Here is a 22,106-nt window from a genome sequence, read left to right as displayed (position 1 = left end):
GCAGAGAGGACTCAAACAGACGTCATATACACCGACTTGTCAGCTGCCTTCGATAAGCTAAACCATGCCATCGCGATTGCCAAGTTGCATAGACTTGGGGTCAGCGGCAACCTCTTGCGATGGTTTCGTTCATATCTCACTGATCGGCAACTGATGGTTGCCATTGGTGACAACCGGTTCAATATCTATCTAGCTACGTCAGGAATACCTCAAGGAAGTCACCTGGGACCTTTGATTTTCTTACTCTACTTCAATGACGTGAACTTGGTCATCGAAGGCCCACGACTATCGTATGCAGACGATATTAAAATCTACCTACGAATCCGCTCGATTCATGACTGTCACTTCCTTCAACGTCAGTTCGAAGCCTTTGCCAGCTGGTGTAATTTGAACCGAATGGTGGTTAACCCCACTAAGTGTTCAGTGATCACTTTTACTCGGAAGAAAGAACCAATCACATTTGAATACAAACTTATCGGCACTGTAATCGACCGTGTGAACCATGTGAAAGATCTGGGTGTTATTCTGGATTCTCAACTTACGTACAAGCAGCACATCTCGTACGTTGTCGACAAGGCGTCTAGGACATTGGGATTTATCTTCAGGATAGCAAAGAATTTCTCCGATATCTACTGTTTGAAGTCACTGTACTGTTCCTTGGTGCGATTCATTCTGGAATATTGTTCTGTGGTCTGGAGTACAAACTACAACAATGGTGCTGAGAGAGTTGAGTCCGTTAAACGCCGTTTTCTTCGATTCGCTCTGCGGAAGCTGCCTTGGAGAGAACCATTTCATCTGCCCAGCTATGAAAGTCGTTGCCAGCTGATTGATCTGGAGCTTCTACGAACTAGAAGAGACACCTCTAGGGCCCTGTTCATTGCGGACACTTTACAAGGTAGAATTGATTGCAGTGCAATTTTGGGGCAAGTCAACATTAACGTCCAACCCCGTGCGCTACGTAACAACGTTATGCTGAGATTGCCACTTCAGCGTACAAACTATGGCATGAACGGTGCAATAGGTGGGCTGCAACGAGTGTTCAATCGAGTCTCGGGCATCTTCGATTTCCATATGCCTCGACAGCTGCTACGAAGATACTTCTCATCGTTCTTTTCTGGCACAGTTAACCGTGAATGACTGTGTGTTTTATTTATGTATTTTATTCTTAGTTTTTATTTTTTGATTTACCTATATAAGTTACTTAAATCATCATTGGGGCTATACACAGCCTGTTGATGCAGACAAATAAATAAATAAATAAATAAATAAATATGTGATTCCTAATCTTTTATTCGTTGTTCCCTAGTTTGAAGTGGTTAAGACTAGGGTTCTGATGCATGGTCATTATCGGTGTCATACCTTACTTTTGTTGCTAAGGAATCCAATTTTGACTGACAAAAGGGCGCGTCTTTGGAGGGTGTTTCAATACTCCGAAGGGTATAAATAGCGGGACATTTCAATTAGAGTCGGATCCTTGCGATAAATGCAAGAGTGGCAACTGTAAACAAATCGAATACTTCATCATTTCTCAATAGTGATGGAGTAACACGACATGCACTAAACTAAGGACACGGGATATACTACAATAGATCAATTTACTAGTCGCTGTAGTGTTAGGTCCCGAACAGAGGAAAAAAAATGTTTTCAATAGTTGCTCAGATTTTCTAAAATGCTGGCTTTGAAACTTGATAAAGTGCACGCAGAATAAATTCCATACATATAGGACTGAGGAAAATCTGCAAGATATACAGTGTATCACAGAATTGAGCATACACCCTTGGGGACAATTTTTTGAAACATGGTGAATAGATATATTTTTTTTAAATCTCGGCTGTTTTTTGAACAGATGTTTATTGATTTATCGATATAGTTTTGGACTTTATTGGAAGAGCCGGTATGCAGTTAGATTTATTTTAGTAAAACGCTCGATTTTCAACTATTTACCTGCTAGACGAATTTTAGTAAAATTAGTGGCATACGAATGATCTTTAATAGGACTAAAAAAGAGCCAAATTTCTAAAAGTTAGGTTCAGGTTTTTCTAAAATAGCTCTAACTTTTTATAAACTCAACCGAAAATGACCAATTTTTAACCAATAATCGATAAATGTATGAAGACTTATTTACTTAGCAGCCAAAAATTTAGAGACTTTGTGCTTTTAGACCCGTTTTTCTTAAATTGAAGGACAATTGTACGCTCAATTTTGAGATACACTGTATGTCTATGCACAATTTTTAACATTCTTAATGTTAAAATAAAAATAGTATTGAGATCCCATACCCATATGTTATCGAGATTTTGTATTTAAAAAAATATAAATCTCTGATACAGATTGTAACCATAAATTCTTCGAATACAAATGTAAAAATAAGTCAATGAAATTAGATCAATTGTCATAATTCTATATCATGTGAGTTATACAACGTTGCCTGAACATCTATAAAACTCCCTTAATTTTTTCCGAATTTTCCCCAACTTCTACAAAGTTCTCTGAATGTATTCCCAAGTCTATATTTATTCCATCTCTCGTAAGCGTACGTAAATCTCTGTACATCTTCTGGAAACCCAAATAACATTGCAAGTTTTATTGTGGTTTTATAGCATTCTACAAGTCTAAATCATAGGCTACAGAACCCTCATAAAACCTAAATTGTTACACCTATCATCTACAAATATTCTTGAACATCCAGAAAGTACCTTGAAATTTAAATTAAAAAAAAAAACATTTAAGCTCGAAAGAACTGCTCTCGTTTGAAAGTAGGAGAAATCAGTTATGAAAAACCGTAGGCTGCAAATTCCTCAACAGAAATTGTTTTTAAAGGGAAAGTCTCGAATTTGTTTCCATGTTATCAACATTGAAATCTTAAATAGTTTTCCAAGCCAAAGTCCAATGAATTCAGAATTTTAAAAATGTGCCGGATCTGGAAAAATACAACAGTCCCAGAGTGTTGAAGTTTACTAGGAAGATAGTTTCAAAGTTCATTTTGAGTTCAATTTATTACTATTCCATGTTCAGCCAATTGACCCATTCGGCCAAATGGCTTTCGGCCTAATGATCCATTCGGCATAATGTCCCAACACTATTTTCACTTTAGCTCACAAAATTTTTCTGAAAACTATGGAACTGCCGTGAAGCTATCGGAACCTATCTTGCGTTCTTGAAGTTTCTGGAACAAATTAGCGATGGGCCCAATCTTAGATTCATAGGCCAACATTAGAGCAGTTTCCCCTAGCAGTTTTATTTTTATTTTTTTTTTGTTTATCTTTTATCTACTAAAGGCCCTTTAACTAACTGTCACTCGGGTCTGACATCTGTCAAACGGGTACATTTTTGCAGTGGCTTTTTGAAAAAAAAACATCGACAAAGCAGTGCACGTTGTACCAGACACGGACCTTCTTTAAAGGACAGCCACCAAGATTTTAGAGCCTTCGGAATTTCATCGCCCTAATTTTATTGATCCTGCCATACCCGAGCAGGAAAAAAATAACTTAAAAATGCCTGACCTGATACCAAAATTTGGTGTATCAACCTGACTTAAGAGGTAAAATACGAAAGAATAATACCAAAAATTGCATGCACAATACTTTGAAAAAATCAAAAACTTAATGTGTGATATTGTTTTGGTATTGCATTTGCATAATTTAGTTTTGTAATGGTATTGTGGTAAATTTTTTGGCATTATTTTTTTAATATTTTACCACTTACGTCCATACCAATTTAAGATATTGAAAAATTGGTTCCTGCTCGTGTAGAGAAGAATGCGTTTACTTGTAACTGTGGAAGATCAGGAACTATGAATGAACGACGGCACCGGTGGTGTTGTGGTAAGCATGACTGCCTCTCACTCCAAAGGACCTGGATTCAATCCCAGTCGACACCATCGGGATTTTCTGAGGCATACAATCTCTGATCCCGCCCTTCGGAAGGGAAGTAAAACCGTTGGTCCCCAATCCTTAAGTTTGATGGGTCGATAGGTAGGATAAAGGTGTGGGTAGCATTGATCTCAGTACGGAAAACAAGATCGACGTAGATCAAATCAAGAAATATAAAAAGGAACCATGAATCTAGCTTTAAACTCAAAATCGTCGTTCTTTGGGAAGCTCGAAAGATCAATGCTTTATGGGATGTTTACATCTGTGCGGATTTACTCGCGCTGGTGTACTCGCCAACTAGCACGGATTTCAGTAGCTCCTGAAATCTCATGCTGGTAGACGCTGATGCCCTGTTTACATTATGCTAGTAAGCTTTTTTGCTATCAGCTAGCTCATTAGCGCTAGTTAAATAGCTTAAGTGTAAACATCGCATTAGCGAGCGAGCAACTTCTAGTGACAGTTGCTCCCCCTTAAAACCGCCTAGAATGTGTTTCAGTATACTGGGATGATACGCGCTCCTCTTTTGGAGATTAAAAACCCATCTGTTTAATAGTGTTTCGATGCTGTCGGCTGCATCGTCGACATTGGGACAGCAAGTGGAAATAGCCTGGGACGCGTTATACGGAGTACAAGATGTATCTTATGGCAATAGATTTTAAGTGCTTCGGAATCCATTTTGCGTCAATTACTGTTACAGTAGAGTTCGCTCGTTCTGATGACCAACAGCTTGTCGAAACAATTTCCCCACATCTCTTGTTATGGCAAACCGGTGGAAGCAAGAATTGAGGACAATGCACAACTTTGAAGTCTGACCTTTTGATCCTGTTTGCAGAAGATCATTCGATACCGATCAAAATCGGTATAAATCGGTATGGAATCTTCAAAATCGGTATTCTGAGTAGCTTTATCGATACATTGGTATTGAGTTTGAAAATCAGTATAAATACCGATAAATCGGTATATCTGGCAACGCTGGTTGCAAGCCCTGTTGACATTTGAATATACTCTAAAAGATAACAATGCAGACTTGTATGTGATTAACCCATCCGAAACTACAAACGTTTAAAAACACTGTCAGGAATTTCTACTCACCCTGTAGATATAAACCGAAAAAATTGTGAAATAAATATGAACCGGGAATAAATCGGGGCATTTTTTTTTAATTTGCACAACCGGGAATTGAAAAATGAAAATTCACTGATCAGGTGTACAATATATGTACCAAATAGGCACGACAAATGTTATGCCTGATAATTACAGAATAGTTTTTTTATAATAACTTTGAAGGCGGAATCTTTTTCAAATGTTTAATCTTGCATTGAAATATTTTAATTCCACATTTGAGGGCGCTAGCGGCGCCGGTGGTGTATTGGTAAGCGTGATTACCTATCATCCCAGCAGGTCTGGGTTCAATCCCAGTCGGTGACACCGGTATGTTCTGAGGCATAACATCTCTGATCACGCCTTCCTTCGGAAGGGAACTAAAGCCGTTGGTCCCCGGTTCATGAGTTGATGGGTCGATAGGTAGGGTCCAGGTGTGGGAGCTGCCTTCCTGGCACGTCGGTAGCATTGGTGCTCAGCACGGAGAACAAGACCGACGGAAAACAAATCAAGAAAGAAGAAGGGTGCTGATTGAATCCAGATGAAGGCAGAATATATCTCATGTTGTATGCTAGTAGCACTTTTTAGCTTATATAAGCGCTAAGTAATGGAAGGGCGTTCAAAAAAATAAAACAATCGATTTTCGGAGCTGTTTTTTCCGAGTTGGATACATTCATCACTGCGACTATTACTTTGACCGGAACTGGTTACTCATGGAGCAACCATAAGTAATCAAGATTATATGCCTGGTTACAAGGGGTTGGTCACTCCACACAGTGTGCCAAAAATACAGATCGGCACACTTGAGCACTTTCATTGGCACCCATGATTAGAAATTTTCATGATATTTAAAGTTACTGGCAACACTGTACTATATCTGAGCATGTCCCAACAAACAATTTTAGCTGCAGACTAGCTTATACAGGCAAAAATTAGCTGTATAAGCCAATTTTCGGCTGTATAAGCTAATCTACAGCTAAAATTGTTAGTTGGGGTGTCAGTATGTTAAATATTGTTGTTGACACAATCCAATTTTGGATTTCATAACTTCAACCGTAAATTTCCGGGGATGTTCTGCCATGGATTCCTCACAGCGCACATATTTTCAAAACATTAGGATGAGCGAGGGTATCAAGGCGATGACCGTTGCCAAGTACAACTGTAATCTGGGGGTCATACTGGAATTCTTCCGGATGGTGGTGGAGACGCTACCGAAAGACTTCGAGATCGGAAAACCTCCACTCAAGATGATTGAACTGTTCAAGGATCTGGTGTGGAAGGCTTTGGTGTTTCAGAACAGTTTGATCGAAGTTGAAAAGGGCAGTGGCATCGTTCCGGAAGCTGATTGAAAAGATGACCATGAAGGGACTGCTACTGGTCATAATGCCGATTCGGAATGTAATTAGTGAGTTAGTTAGTGGGGAGAGCGAGACCCTGAAGGAGGAAGTGAATGGAACGTTGATGGCTTTGGTAGATCGATTTGAGGTGGGAAGATTCGTGACGGAGCTGAAATCACAGCCGAAGGAGATTAAGTGGAATTGTAAGATGTTGATTGGTCAGTTGTTGGGCTTGAAGGTGAGCTCCTGAAAGTCGACATTGATGAGCTGGTTGAAGGATAGGTTTAGCTCTCAGACACGACCCTGGTAGCCCAGCGCTTGAAATAGAATATTTATAGGCTTGGCGGAGAAGAAGTCCAGGTAGTAGTAGTTTTATCATTGGTCATTTACCATGTTCAATTCCGTAACGCTCCACCACTTCGTTGATCAGTCAACTGACATTCACTTCCTTGATTCGTTCCTCATCGTAGCTGCCATCGATGAATTCGCTTTCGATGATCACTCGGACCATAATCGGAGGTAGAATCTTCACCGATATTTGCTTTTCTACCATCTACATCAGCCCACCTTTTACAAGTGCTCTCTGGTTAGTACTGCTTTTCGCCAGAGACGTCATACTTCTCTCCATATTAAACCCCACCTCCACCAGGGAAATCTGATTCCTGTTGAAACTCCCACTAGAACGCTGGCGACGCATCTTTGACTGAGTCGATGGCTTTCGGAAGAAACTCCTCCCGGAAGCGTTCATCTGAAGAGCATCTGGACCGGTTTTAATTTTTTATTTTATTTTATTATACTAGTCTTCGAACTGATCGTACAGACAAATATTGCTATTCACTAATCCTATTTCTAAACATTTTCTTAGATATATTAAAATCAAAAAGGGCAAATACTTCATTAAAACGACGACAACAAACATCAAACGGATGGTTCTGTCCATAAAGAGTGCGGTGCACAGGAAGGCGGAGAAAATCTGCACGCCGGATCGTTCTGGCCGGAGTTTTTACATTTATATTGCTCAGCTGTACTGAGCAGTCTACGTTGCTCTTCAGGATGTCGAATATAAAAAGCCGCTGCAACAGGATCCTCCTACTAGGCAAGGTCAGTAGATGTATCAAGGCGCAGCGATGCTCGTAGGATGTTAATCGAACCGGATCATACCACGGAAGTAAACGAAGTGCAAATCGAAGAAAGTTCCTTTGAATACGCTCGATCCGGTTAATCTGAACGACATGGTATGGCAACCACACCAGCACTCCATATTCAAGTATGCTGCGTACCAGCGCGCAGTAGAGACTTTTCAAGCAATGAATGTCTTCAAACTGCTGCGTGTTTCGTTTGATGAATCCAAGCACTGCGTACGCCTTGGCGGTCGTTGTAGCTATGTGTTGGGTAAACCTCAGCTCAGTGATGGAAAAGTTCGCGAAAACTCACTATGACTCGCGAACTTTTCCCTTGGTGAACTTCGTGAAATATCACGAACTTTTCCAACACTGCCTCAGCTTACTGTCAAGTAGCACACCCAGATCTTTAACAGTGCTTACTCTGTCGATACTAGTTGTCAACATTTTATTATCGAAAATGGTCGCAATCCTTGTTTGATAGAAAAAAATTACATTACATTTTCGGGCATTTACATCCATTCCGTTTAGCCTGCACCAGTGTAGTAACGCGTCGATGTCAGCTTGTATTGCACAGCAATCAACTAACGATGAAACTACCCGAAAGAGCTTCAAATCATCGGCAAACATTACCTTTCTCTGATGATGCACGCCTGTGGTTCATCCAAGTCCTCATCATACTCCAATCCAGTAGAAGTTATTGTCCTATCGGAAAATGGAAATGCCTCCCCCGGAGAATGTTCTCGCTTAAAGCTTCGATTCGGTGGCCGAGGCCGTTGCATATTAGGTTCCGATAGAATTTGGGAGCAACGAACCACGACAATTAGGATCTGTGAACTGTCAAATAAACCGGGTTGCCATACATACCATTATACAAACAAAAACTTCAGTCTGATGACACTCTCGGCACTGCTGGCACAGCTGCGGCACGCGTGAGGTGCACTGAGGAAAAAGTTGGCGCAAAATACGTGTGTAGAGTGACCACCCCTTGCCTGGTTATTATATAGCAAAGTAGACTTCATATTCAATAAAAAAAAATGTACTAATTATCGAACCGTCCGGTATTTGGTGCAACAAGGTATTTAGTTACTCATCGTGTACAGAATTAAATTGTTTGAACTAAAAATGCTTTAAGGTGATACGATCCAGCGTCCACAAATCATACGCACTTGCACTGCCACTTCGAGTTTTCTAGGGAGCTAATCTCGGACACTAAATTTCGATTTTAAGCATTAAGTTGGGGAGCAGTTTTTAATATTTTATATTTTCCGATAGCAGATAATTGTCACCCGGAAAATACAAAGTGGATCGTATCACCTTAACCCACAATCGACATAGGGATAGTCAAGAGTTCAATCTCTTCAAAGATTAATAAATTCAGGCTTTGATCAATTTCGAGGTCGTGAATCATAAACCTGCAGATATTAAATTTAAAAATTGACAAAATATACATCCGCAAGCTGAAAAATTCAATAGCAATTTGCTTAAAAGTCAACTGACGAGATGCTTCGTGATCAATTCGTCTCAACTTCTCATTAATACAGAGCAAAAATCTCCCCAATCCAGCAGCACCGGACGCAAAAAGGACAAATCCACCAGATGAATGTCGAGAATCACTTTGACTGACCCAAACTCTCGTAGCATGCCACTCTGCAGCCATGGCGAGGGGATTGTGCAAAAAATCCTGAGCTTTTTCGTGTCATATTTTTTCTCCCCTCTGCCGTACAGTGCCGTTGTTGGTGCTGGTGGAGAACAACTACACTACGTTACTCGCTTTGCTTTGTTGAGTCGTTCGTGTTCACGTCAGGGACACGGTCAGGACACGATCAAATATATCCATGTGCCGCATAAGGATAGGAAAAGCACGGTTGTTTTTTTTTTTTCACTCGGAGCTTGACTGGCTTGAGTTATTGTTGACGACAGCCCAGTGCTACCATGCACAACAACAACAACAATAACGACAACAACACGATTGGAAGGGCCGCAACCAAGTGATATGGATGCCAAGCCAACAACAGTGGTGGAGCCACGCGGGACCCGCTACCCCGGATGCTGAGAGAAGTGAGCTAAAAGCCCACTGCGTAATTATTTTTTCGTCATTTTTAATTAACTGTAACATACTCGGGTTTGGATTGAAAAAAAAACGGGAAAACAAACACCCGAAATGCGTCCTTTTGGCAGCGGTGGCAGATGCACGAAAGGGAAGGAGGAATCGCGAGATCAGAGCTCAAACGAATACAAAAAAAAAATCCGACGGATTACAGTTGAAAAATTTATGGATTTCTGAAACAAGGCTTGCTCGCCATTCCGCCTGGGTGATTCGTGCTATTCATTTTTTTCGGTTGGTTTCAGAAAGACCGACATGTTTGGACCCAACCAAGCTTCCGTTGGAAGTTTTTTTTTGTATGAATTATTACGGTGATGAAAGTTGGAATGAACATTGAACATGCGGAGTCGCTTGAGCTGTGAACTTTTGGCTGTTGTTGGTGGCAGATTTGAGAGAAGCGGACTGAAGAATTTGAAATTGGATTTCTTTTTGGGTATAGTAATCAAACTGGATTTGTGAACATTGTAACTGAAATTGAAGATTTGCTTTAAAAACCGAAACTTTTGGATAATTCGAGAACTGAAGTATATTTATTGGATCGTAGGATCTCCCCAAATCTCGAAGGTCTATTAAACAGCATGGGAAAATGAGGTAATTTGTCAAATCAAGTGACTCTGCTCGTAGGCTCAGAACTGACAGCGTTCTACAGACGAGAAACTGAAAGAATTCCGAATAATTTTCTCCACCTAATGTAAACCTGAATTTTCAACCCATACCGAAGCAAAAAAAAATTGAACAGTAGAGATTTTGAATCAGATGTCAGCCGTTTTTAGTTCAGTGATATAACAAGTTCGATCAATTGCACCAACGAAGTGAAAAGGAACCAACTACAGAGCTCCCACAATTCGCTGCTTATTTTTGATGTCGTATGAATGTGAGTGAGCAATAAATCGAAAATGAAACGATGTTTTCCATGCCTGCGCTACGATAGCTAGATATAGAAAGTTAAAATTTGAAAACATGATATCGTTTGACAAATTGTGTAACGTTGTAGAAATTTCTTTCAAAAACGAATCTTTTCAATCAAATTAAATGTTTATGCTTTGACCTTTTGACCAATTAGTCCAATAGTAGTACATTCAGATTACAGAGTTAAAACATTTTTAAAACGGTTGTCAAATAATTGCAACACAGAAACCACCATGAAGATAGCGCTGTAACATGTTATAAGTCTGTAATCTGAACAAGGCATAAAGCGCAAAAAAAAATCATTGTTTGATGTGGAAATATTAACCTTCCAGCAGTCACCTGGAACACGAGTAATCACGGCGAACATATTCAGTTATAGTTCTTGAACTATACCAGATAAATCGAATCAAGCTTCTGCAACGTTGTTCATATGGATAATACACTTCTGGAAGTGGATAGTTTAGTTATGAATTGATTCTCTGGGTGGCACCATAGTGCAAATAAAGTGCATTCACTGATCACTCTTTTTTTTCCTTTGGTTTGTTTTTTCCGTCGATCTTGTTTTCCGTGCTGAGCACCAATGCTACCGACGTGCCAGGAAGGCAGCTCCCACACCTGGACCCTACCTATCGACCGACCCATCAACTCATGAACCGGGGACCAACGGCTTTACTTCCCATCCAAAGGAGGCGTGATCAGAGATGTTATGCCTCAGAACATCCCGGCGGCGCCGACTGGGATTGAAACCAGGCCTGCTGGAGTGAGAGGTAATCACGCTTACCACTACACCACCGGCGCCGTTAGACTGATCACTCAAAATCGACACCAGATAGAAGTTTCCTTTCTTCTGCAAAGTTGTTCAAATGAACGACACCCGTTCAGTAGTAAACAGTTTAGTCGGGAATTGATTTTTAGGGTGACACCAGAGTACAAATAAACCTCTTATAACTCTGGATCGGGACCGGAGAGAAATCTACTGTCGTCAGCAAAATTGTTTAAATGGATAAGACCCGTTCAGAAGTCAATAGTTTAGTTGGGAACTGACTCACAAGCAGTGATGTAAGCGGTCACCGTAGTCGACGCGTTTTCTGTGATAATCGGCTGCCTTTGCTTTCGACGTTTGCAAAACAAGCTATCAAAGTCGAGGGGGGCGACACATCTAAATCTCAATTCTAGATGCCCAAAAAATCTCACACTAGCGAATCAATCTTGGAAAATCATCTTTCATTTCTCGCATCTACTTGCATCGTGCTTCATCTTTTTGCAGGAAATCTTCAAAATCGACACAAATCTTTGTTTTATCTACTCAGCGTGCGTGCAGCTAGCCACAGCAAAACACAATCTTTTCTGCATCGTAGATAGAGTCGTCCCCCTCGATCAAAGTACAGTATAAAGTTAAAATGTCATATAACAGTCTCTGTCATACAACATTGTCGTCACAGACCGTCACGTATTTATGTATTTTAGTTTTTTTCTTTTCTCAAAATCATTTGCGTAGCTAATGGGGGTGCGAAGGGGGCCAGGCCCCCTCCAGAATTATTTAGGCCTCCTCAGATTTTTGGAGGTTTTTTATTTGACACGCCGGTATTTTGTCAAGCTTGTCAAGTTCGATGTTACAATTTAACAGCGATTAATAAAATTTGATCACAAACAACGATGTAAAGTCCTTTAAGTTGACTACTTTTCATATGTTCTGGACTAGAAGAAACAGTTTTGAGAAATTATATTATATGGTCTTCAGGCTCTGCAAATTGGCAATGAGCCAAGGGTATTTTCTTCAATGTCTGGGAACTTCGTTAAACTTCAAGGACTTCTAAGAAGTTCAGAGAACATCGTAAAAATTGAAGAAACTTAGTAGGAATTCTAGGAACTTCAGAGATCTTCATAAAAAATCGTAACAGTATTTCAGGGAAGCTCATTATAAATTGGGAACCTCTGGCACTTTTTGAAACCTACTGAACTTGGAACAGATGTGGAAATTACCTACAAATTAAAGAAAATTTGCTCGTGAAGCTTCGTGCAAAATCAACAAGAAACGTAGAAGTGCAGCAAACTTTGTAGATGTTTTTCGAATTTCGTAGCATTTTGAGGAGCTGCGTAAAACTTTATATAAGTGTTTGTATAAGTTCTGGGAATTTTGTAGAAGATCTAAAAATAGTTCAATAAACTTATAAGAACTTCAGGGATCCTCGATTCAGTTTAGGGAGCTTCGTTGCAGTTTGTCACAGATCTTACTTCAAAAAAGCTCAATGAATTGTGTCCTTTTCACGTTTCAAGAGCGGCTTTTTCGAGGTATATTGAAGCAATAAGAACTGTTCACTTTATAAAACAGACACCTTTAACATTTTGTATTGTATCCGTATTGTTTATTTAAGATATGTGAAGATTAGGATTCAAACCAAATTATATAATGCTTAAATTATTGATTGTGAAATTCATATATTTTAATGTGTATGTTCATTCAAGTAAGTCGTTTACATCCTTGATGTAATGTTTCTAAAGGGAAAGTCTCGAATTTTTTTCCATGTTATCATATGCTTTTTCATAAACCGAACCAGTACAGATGTCAAATGATGGAATGGGAACAATTTAAATTTCAGCCTAATGACCCATTCAGCCTAGTGACTAATTCGGCCTAGTGGCATTCGGCCTAATGACATTCAGTCTAATGGCATTCAACCTAATGACAATCGTTATATTGTTATATTTAGCCTAATGATCCATCACCGTGAAAATCAAAGAGTTTCTTAGCAGTTCCATGCAGTGCTACAAAATATCGACAATACATGGTGATATTGACAATTCTACTTTGGTCACTCATTTGATGTAACAGTCATCGTTAAGGCAAACCATGTAAATTGTCAATGACAATGCTGTCAGTGTTGAATATGTGTGGATTTTTTTATTAACTAAATTTGTAACGGAATTACTTGAGCAACACAATTACTCGGAGCCGTTAAAGTGAACAAGCATCTACGTCCTGAACTGCTTATATGACAATAATGTGACACAGATTGCACGAAATTACTCTTTTTCTTACCAGGTGAATCTTTGTCATTGACGAAAAAAATAAAATTTTGACGAAGGTTTTTTGAGGATCATGTTGGTCAGTGACTATGTAAAAAAAAAATATTGTCAATATCGCGCGAAAGTCTGTTAATGACAATGACAATTGTCAGCACTGGTTACATTAAATTCTTAAGAATTGCAGGAACTTTACAGAAACTGTGAAAACTTCAGTTGACTTCGAAGATTTAACTTAACGTGAACTTCGGGGCTGTTATGAGAACTACAAAGCAGCCCCATGCATATCAGGAAAATTTAAGGAAGTTCCGAGAACTTCAGGTAAATTTCTAGAATTTCAAGGCAGCTCCATTCAATTCAAGAAAATAGCGAGAACCTTCTAGATAAATTAAAGATAGTCCAGAAAACATCAGAAAAGTTAAGAGAACTTAAGACATCTTTCAGAAACTTTGCAGAAGCTTGGAAAAAATCATTAAGAGGTAAATAATGTCAAGGATCATCATCATAAGAATAACGAGAACGTTTCCCTGGTCAATCCTTAGGTGTAACGTTTGGTTATATACTATTTAGTCATTGTAATGAGAATTAGGCACCCAGGTCACGTGCATAACAGTTAAAAAAGCTCCTTAGGAAATACTAAGAATTTTAGGATGTTAGGATGTGTTAAAATTTTGCTGAAATCCAATTTTTCTTTTTTGGATTTGTGCAAAACATTAAAAAATAAACAAAGCTTTACTTGATAACACGACCACTAATCTCACTGACAAATGCTGTTCAACTGATTGCAATAAATTTTTCAAATCTTTAATTTATCGTTCAAATAATTAATATAGCTTCATTACAGCCGGTGATATTTGTGTTAGTTAACAAACTTTTTAAATGAAGTTTAATTGTTTATCTGTATCCAGAAAACCCAAGTTACATTTCTGGTTTTATGAAGGTTCTGTAGACCATGTTTTAGACTTGAAGAATGCTTTAAAACCTCGATAAAACTTGCAATGTTGCTTGAGATCTATCCTGCTGAAATTATTTCTGACTACATTTTTGGATTCATCGTCACTTATGATTCAGAATCATAAGTCAAACGTTAAAGTAATTTTTGTTTTACTTTTATTTGTAAACTAGTGTTATTTATGTCATGTCTTTTTTAAGAAGTTAAATTAACAAAACAAAAAAAAACTATTCCTTTATGTACTTTTATGATCTTAGATTTTGGTCTTGTAATGACAAAACAGATATTTCACACTTTTTGTACAGATCGTATAATATTTCTTTAAGTTCTTTCATGATCTTAGTCCCTTTAGCATCAATGGAAAAGGTTGTGAAGAAAACGCAACCTTTTATAAATTGTTTTGGCCTTATTCGACATAAATTCTGTATGTAATTCTTGCTTTGCAGCAATGGATAAAATTATAAAGTTAGATTTTCGCTTATTGCGAAAAAAAAATGTGTTCGCAACTACAACCTATTGAATGTCGATTGCTGATGTTCCGGAGATAAACTAGCCTGTGGCTAAAAATCTCCTGATAAAGATTTAAACAAAATGCTGATGCTAAATGGAAACTGTTAAGACTATCCTCAAAAGGATATTAAGAGTTCAAAAACCTTGATATAATCAAAAATATACTATAACGCATCAAAAAACACGAAAATGCACTGTCCGAAACCTGATACTGAATCAAAAATGAAAAAAAAAAACCAATTTTAATGAAGGACACAATACACATAATCGAAACACATTTATAAAAAAATCTTTCTTTACGGATTTCGAAGGAAAATTTTGTTTACAAGTTATTTTCAAAACAGTCCTTAGGGACCATGCACTTATTATATAGGATTTTTTTTAATAAATTTTCTTACGTTTTTTTTTTCAAAGAGAGGCAGGGAATCCCATAAATAACTTTCGTAATCATGAAGAATGCAGTACATGCTAATGTTAGATGTTAGATCTAACTAAGGGAAAGCTGGGATAGAAAAATCCCTAGACAAATCTTACGTAATAACTGCATGGTCCCTTATGGGAACTTTAAAGACATTCCAAGAACCTCAGGGATGCTAGGTTTTTTTTTTAACTTTATTAGAGAGATTTTTAGCCGTTGGCTAGTACATCTCTATAAAATGGGAGGCCCCAGAGGGGGGTTCTGGCAGCAAATTTAGTTACGGAGTTGGCTTACAATTCACATGTACGCAAATAGAAGCAATTAAAACAGATTTCAGTAAAAAGACTAACAATACAGGCAACGAGAAAAAAAAACAATCTGGTACATCAAAGTTAGGTAGGGTTTCGAAAAAGATCGGAGTTCCCCCGTAGGAGGGGTAATCCCCCGTCCGGTAGAGATGTACCGTCAGCCAAAAGAAAGTTAAAAGGACCTAAATGTTGTTATATAACCCAGCGTCCTTGAGGAAATAAATAACTGTCGCTAAAGTGGAAGGTTCGTCGCCCAGTATGTCCCTAATGCTGTTGGGAAGTGCGTACTGCTCCCGTAGTTGTTGGTATTGCGGGCACAGGCATAGGATGGGTTCCACCGATGCAGTGGTTCCGCAAACGTAGCACATTCTGTAGAACTGCGTCCCACCAAAACTATGTGAGATCCTTGTATGGCCTGTCCTAAGATGAGAAACCATCTTCTGGTCCCGTAGTTTCGACATATCCGTCCACTTGCTCGTCGTTCCTTTGATTCTTCGGATGAAGAGGGATTGGGATTGGCACCACTCTGCTTCCCAGGCTTCCCACATTTTGCTGACTATTCATCGCTTTATGTCCTGTAGTGGCACTTCGTCGGTGTAACGGAGGCCAGCTGGTCCAGACGCTGCCAGGCTGTCGGCTGCTAGGTCTAGAGACCTTGAGAGAAGCTCAGAGATCTTAGGGCCAATTCCAAAAGCTTCTGGAATGTCTATACTTTTAGGGAAAGTTTGATTAATTTAAAAAGTTCATGCATTTCAGGAAAATTCTGAGAAACTTTATGAAGTTTTGAGAGTTTAAGGCAAGAACAAAAAACTCCATAGATGTTTAAAAAACTATAATTATATTTTAGGAACTTTACAGAAGTTCGATTATTTTCAGGGATGTTTCAAGTTTTTTTGGACAGCTCCTTTTGCTTAAGGACAATACCAATACTTTATTGTAATTTAGAGAACACCAGGGAAGGTGAACCTCACGGCAGTTCAATTAACTTCCTGTAGATGCGAAATTCAGCTCAATCAAACGAACTTTCAAACTTTTCAGTCACGGAGCAATTAATTTTACATGACATATTTGTTTACGTCTCATCGTGTAAGATTAGGTACTTCAAAGTGTGTACATTACGCACAATTATGAGCACTCCCTAGAATTCGAGGTGGATAAATGAAAAATCAGTGAACCACACTGTTCGAAAAAAGAAGTGTAAATTTCTATTCAATATAATACAATGGAGCGTCATATGTCATACAAGATTACATTATAGATCATGTAAATTTATCAGAGATTTTATGAAATATTACAAATATTGTATGCAACCTTCCATCTTTGTAAGCATTATTTCTTGGAAGATGTTAGTTTGAGTGATAATAAATATAAATTTACATGCAGAGATCTTTACATCACCAAAAATATTCAGTTTTTTTTTCTGTACAGCTCTCAATTGATCATAACAGCTAATAGACCATGATAAAATTTACGTGCTGTTTAGAGCCGAATAGGCAGTGCTATCAATTATAAAAAATAATCGGATTCGTGGACAAAGTATCCGAAGGTCGGTTCCTTGTGGTATTAGGTTTTATACATTATGAAGGTAAGCACTACTGGCTGTAATGTCCACATGAAAAACAGATGGTATGAACATCGAATGTCAGGGTAGATTTTTTACATACTCATGCTTTTCTTACATCAAATGTAATATCAGTTCTTACATTAGACTGTATGCTTTTCCAGAAGGTATAAATCCAAATTTTGCTCGTAAATTTAGCTAAGATAAAAATTTCAAAATTATTTTAAAAACCTTTCGACGATCACATTACAGAATCTCTTCTGTTAAAAAATTCACGGTTAATAAAAGACCACAATTTACGCTCCCATTTACTAAAATCCAAAAAACTCACAAAAAACAACAACTTACCGTCGGCTTTCCCCCGTGGCATCACCACCTTGAATGCACTTGTAAGAGCAGCTGTGCTGCTGCCTCCATTGCTACCACTACCATTCCCACCACCACTTTGATGATGCTGGTGCACCGCCAGCAAGGAACTCATCGCATCCTGATGACTATTTATTCCACTAGCACCATTCAGTGATCCACCGATGCCTGGGTGCTGACCACTGGCGCCATTAGTACTATTACTATTATTATTATTATTATTATTATTCAGTATACTGATGCTATTGTTGTTTGTGTTCAAATTCACATTCAGATTGTTCAACTTGATGTTCACCATTGTTACACTAAAATCCAACGGCAGCTGCGACTGATTATGCTGCTGCTGCTGCTGTTGTAGCTGTTGCTGCTGAGGAACTTCGCTCACTTCCATCATCCCGATTATCCCTAAAGTCCTTTTCAAGGTTCAACCAATCTTTGGTTTCTAAACAAAAACTCGTAAAATTTCCCTTCGATTTAATTCATTTCCCAACGATAACCCAACGAACCGCGACGTTAATTACGCGAGCGCACACACACCTGTGACCCCGTTAAATGCTGAAATCACATTAAATCACAAAGTTACTCCCGGTTGCACAAATCTCCGTCCCCATCGACGCAAACTGCGATCCGAGCGAGCAAACACACATAGGACTGGAAAAAAATCGCGAACCGCCGCCTCAAAGCACCACTTCTTGACTGCCTGGAACGTCGCGACAGAATCAAACCCTGAACAAAGCTCTCCTGCTATCTTGAATGTGTACGCCTCTAGCGGAGTTAGCAGTGATACTGTTTGCTTGCTTCCATTTCCAATTCATTCAACCAACCGCGCGACTCTACCCATATGGCACTTGATAAATTCAATCATTGCGTCGATGGGCTCGAATGAGTAATGTTGTTTTTCCTCGCTTCTCTTCTGCCGGATTTGATCTTCTCGCTCGCACCCTACTACACAACCCAGCATGATGGAGAACATAGGCGCATCCCTATAGCATAACATCCTGCGACCGCTGCTGCTCACACTCACACAATTACGTTCTAGTACTGCATAAAAGCCTCTTCGCCATAGCAAACCCACGTCCAGAACAACAACGTTCCATAGAGGACGACCGCGACAGAAGCAGCCTCAGCGCCCTACAGCACCAAAGACGACCGATTTATGTCTGCGTGTTTCGGAACGGCAAACCGGATCAAATCTCCCCCAAAAGGTTCGCTCGCTCTCCCGTCGCACATAATACCTACTTCACCGGGGAGAAAGCACTGACAAATCTCTAACCCTAGCACTGATAAGGAAACCCCGTTCAAGAGCAGTAGCACTCACAGCAGCAAAGCGCAACAGATTTGATTTAGGCCACGCCTCTCACCGGTAGCGATATCAGTTTCCCCATTTTCTTTCCCGGTATAATGCGAGAGAGATAGAGAGAGGCGGAGCCTATTCCGTGGAAGAGACTAAAATGCATCCAAATGCAAGAGTTCATGAATGGAAAGCCTGTGCAACGTGGTTTGTTCTCTCACTCTCTTCGTCGCTTTGTTTCCGAGAATGGAACTGGGTGTGTGGGTGTGATTGAACAATGAGAGAGCAGAATCGTGCTTCCGGAATCAAAGGATTAGGTATAGGTTTGTGTGCAGTTGATTCCGATACCGATGTGAAGGGATTTTGTAAGCTCTGATGATGAGCATGTGTTCGTGAACTGATGATACTGCCCCCAAAGTTCAGTGTCAATGAATAGGCCACAGCCAGAGGCATGACCGAAATGATCTGCTCCTGCTGCTGATTCTGCTACCACTACCGTCATCATCATCATCATCATCGATGGCTGTTTGGATCATATGGTTGAGCGAATTATGTTTTGGCTCTTTTTCGTCACAGGATGTGGGACGAAATTTTGCGCTCGGGGGTGATTCCTAATAGAAACGTTATCGGAACACACAGAACACAGATGGACTGATAGGGAAACCGTTTTTCCTTAAGAATTAAGTAGGGTAAATTTACCTTTTATGAACAGTTTTCTCTTTGTGAACCACTATCAGCTTAATCTGTTTTTATTTATTTATTTCTGTAGGGTAAAGGGAAGGGTAAAATCCGTGGAGGAAATATTTATTGTATAAAAATTACATATCTCTTACAGACATAAAAACCCCTAGCATAAATTCAGTACAGTTATTTTCTGAAACTTATTTACAATACACTGAAATACTTTAATACTTTTTTTAAGTGGTAACATGAATCTACATCTTATAAGCATTCAAAGAAAGCTAGTTTCTTTCGTGTGAATATTCCATTTGAGGTTCTCGTGAATTGTTAGGCCTAAAGAAGTGATCAAATTAACTCTTTCTATTTGATCATTTCCTAAATTCAACTCACAGTTTATGTTGCTGAAGCGATCCCTGTATTTAATTTTAGAGGCATTTAGGTTATCCCGTTATGAAAAAAAAAATTGATTGATTAGATTTAATCATGTTGCATGACCACAAACAGTTGAACAATATTACCAGTACTATATACAAGAACTACATCATCCGCGTATAATTTTAGTGCTCCACGTAATGGTAAATCAAAAATGCGGTCAATCTGATTTTTTTTTCACGTAATGGTAAATCAAAAATATCATTTATGTAAACAATGAACAATAGCGGTCCTAATATAGAACCTTGTGACACTTCATATTTTAGGTCTAGGGGAAGTGCGGGTAAGCCTGTTACTGTAAGCAAGCCCAGCACCCCATCACATTTTCTAGAAATCTGTTTTAGTTCAAACTAAATAAATACAGGCCCTTTTTCTATTCCTTATTTTGAATATTTCAAGACACATTAGACCCACAACGAACTGTCAAATGCTAGGAAAATAAACAAAACATACCCCAGTGCTCTCTTGTCGTGCGGATTTATTTGCGTGTCACTACTACCTAAAGCTACCTCAAATTTAAACAGCACTTTAAGTGCTAAATTTTACCTACAAATGTTCTACCTTTGACTCTTATTCCTCTTCGATCCTTGTTTGAACCCTACCCGAGGTAATTCTGCTTCGATATCGATATGTAAAATTCCTATTCAATCCTTCAGATTCTTATAGTAATCTACTTGGAAGTCGATTTGGAAAAAACTTTCTTCTGCCCATGGTGCCTAAACGCAAATGGTGTTACCGTTTGTAACATTTGTTGATGTATTTCTGTATGTTTATCGTATTCTGCATGTCCATTTGAATTTGAATAGTAATTAATCATTTTGTCAAGCTTCTGCATTCATGTTCCATCAGATGTCACTGCTGTTGTTTGCGGTGACATCTATCGGAAACTACACACCATCTATTTTCCTATAATTGTTCACAGAGGACACTGCAGTGCAAAACATGTCTGGTACCTCTATATATGCATTTAGATTATTATTCGAAGTCCCTCCTTTTTTACACATTCTGCACACAAAATAGCTCACCCCTCACAGAATTTCCTGCCGAATTTTATGTATGGGGCGGGGCATAAAGTATCTTTTGCGCAGAATATGTAAAAAAGAAGGGACTTCAAATGTTAAAGCAAATGCATATATAGAGGTACCAGACATGTTTTGTAGTGTCAGGTACTCTATTTTGTTATCTGTGAAAGGGAAATCACAAATCGAGTGTCAACAAAATACATGGCATGTTGAGAGATTGAACTCGTGAGAGCAAATTTTCTCTCTCAAATTTGATTTTTTTTTTGGCTCTCTGGGAGCTGGTAGTAAATCAGGTTAAACTGTATGGGGAAAAATCATTTTTATTTAATTGTAGCTTGTTTAACAATAATTTGCGGGAAAAAAACTGAACGACAAAGTCCCTGATTAATTTCTTTAGGTTGTCGTTCATTTTATTCACCTGAATATGCACCGAGCGAATTATTTCCACTTCTCTCAATTTCTATATGGGGATTTTTAACACTTCCTACCAGCGGAACAGCGCCATCTCTGTGGAAAATGGTCGAACAAAATGATTTATTGCCGATTTAATACCCCTAGGTTTAGTACACCACACAATACCACAGTACATTACCAACTGCTGGAATAATAAATAGCGGTAAAATCAGTTCAGTGGACTGAACACGAACAAAAGAGCCTATCATGATTGAAGAATAGGGACAAGACATCGTGAAGAGAAATAGGAGGCCTATTCGATTGTGAACCTTTAGGCGAATCAGTTCGTATTCTCTAAAAAGTGTAAGTTAAAGTTAAAACTAATAAGAACCGTTAGAAGCAAATTAGTTAGTTGAAAACTAAGTGATTAGAAGTGGAAGTAGTTGATTTTATGAAGCTTTGCAGAACGAATCAGGTAGGAGTGAAGTAAAATCTGCGGCAATCCATGCCAGGTGGTTTGAACGTGGCTAATGTGGCACCTTTTGTTTCTTTGATAGGACCCGTTAAGTTTTCGTACTAAGTACGTTCGCCCAGATCACGCCGACAAGCCTTCCGTGGGCGATTGACCGTTGGAGAGCCAGTTCCGTACGACGGCCCGGATGGTAGGACCACCTCGGACCGTTCCGTTATACCAGTCGTAG

At 39.0% G+C, this 22,106-nt stretch overlaps 1 protein-coding gene across 3 annotated transcripts in view; it reads right to left on the bottom strand.

The window, feature by feature from the left end:
* The window catches only part of sens-2 (senseless-2), a 215,731-nt gene extending 197,283 nt beyond the window's left edge, over positions 1-18,448 (bottom strand). For all 3 annotated transcript variants that reach the window (XM_065234731.1, XM_065234732.1, XM_065234734.1), the window contains exon 1: positions 17,569-18,448. In XM_065234731.1, the coding sequence (XP_065090803.1) occupies positions 17,569-17,980 (412 nt within the window). In that variant the 5' untranslated portion in view covers positions 17,981-18,448. The remainder of the gene's footprint in view (positions 1-17,568) is intronic.
* Between the last annotated feature and the right edge of the window lie 3,658 nt (positions 18,449-22,106).

The sequence above is a fragment of the Ochlerotatus camptorhynchus genome, unplaced genomic scaffold (genome assembly GCF_037179485.1).
Source record: "Ochlerotatus camptorhynchus isolate MF236.1 unplaced genomic scaffold, CSIRO-AGI_Acam_v1.1 ptg000438l, whole genome shotgun sequence".
NCBI lineage: Eukaryota > Metazoa > Arthropoda > Insecta > Diptera > Culicidae > Ochlerotatus > Ochlerotatus camptorhynchus.
This window is presented reverse-complemented; position numbering and strand designations above follow the sequence as displayed.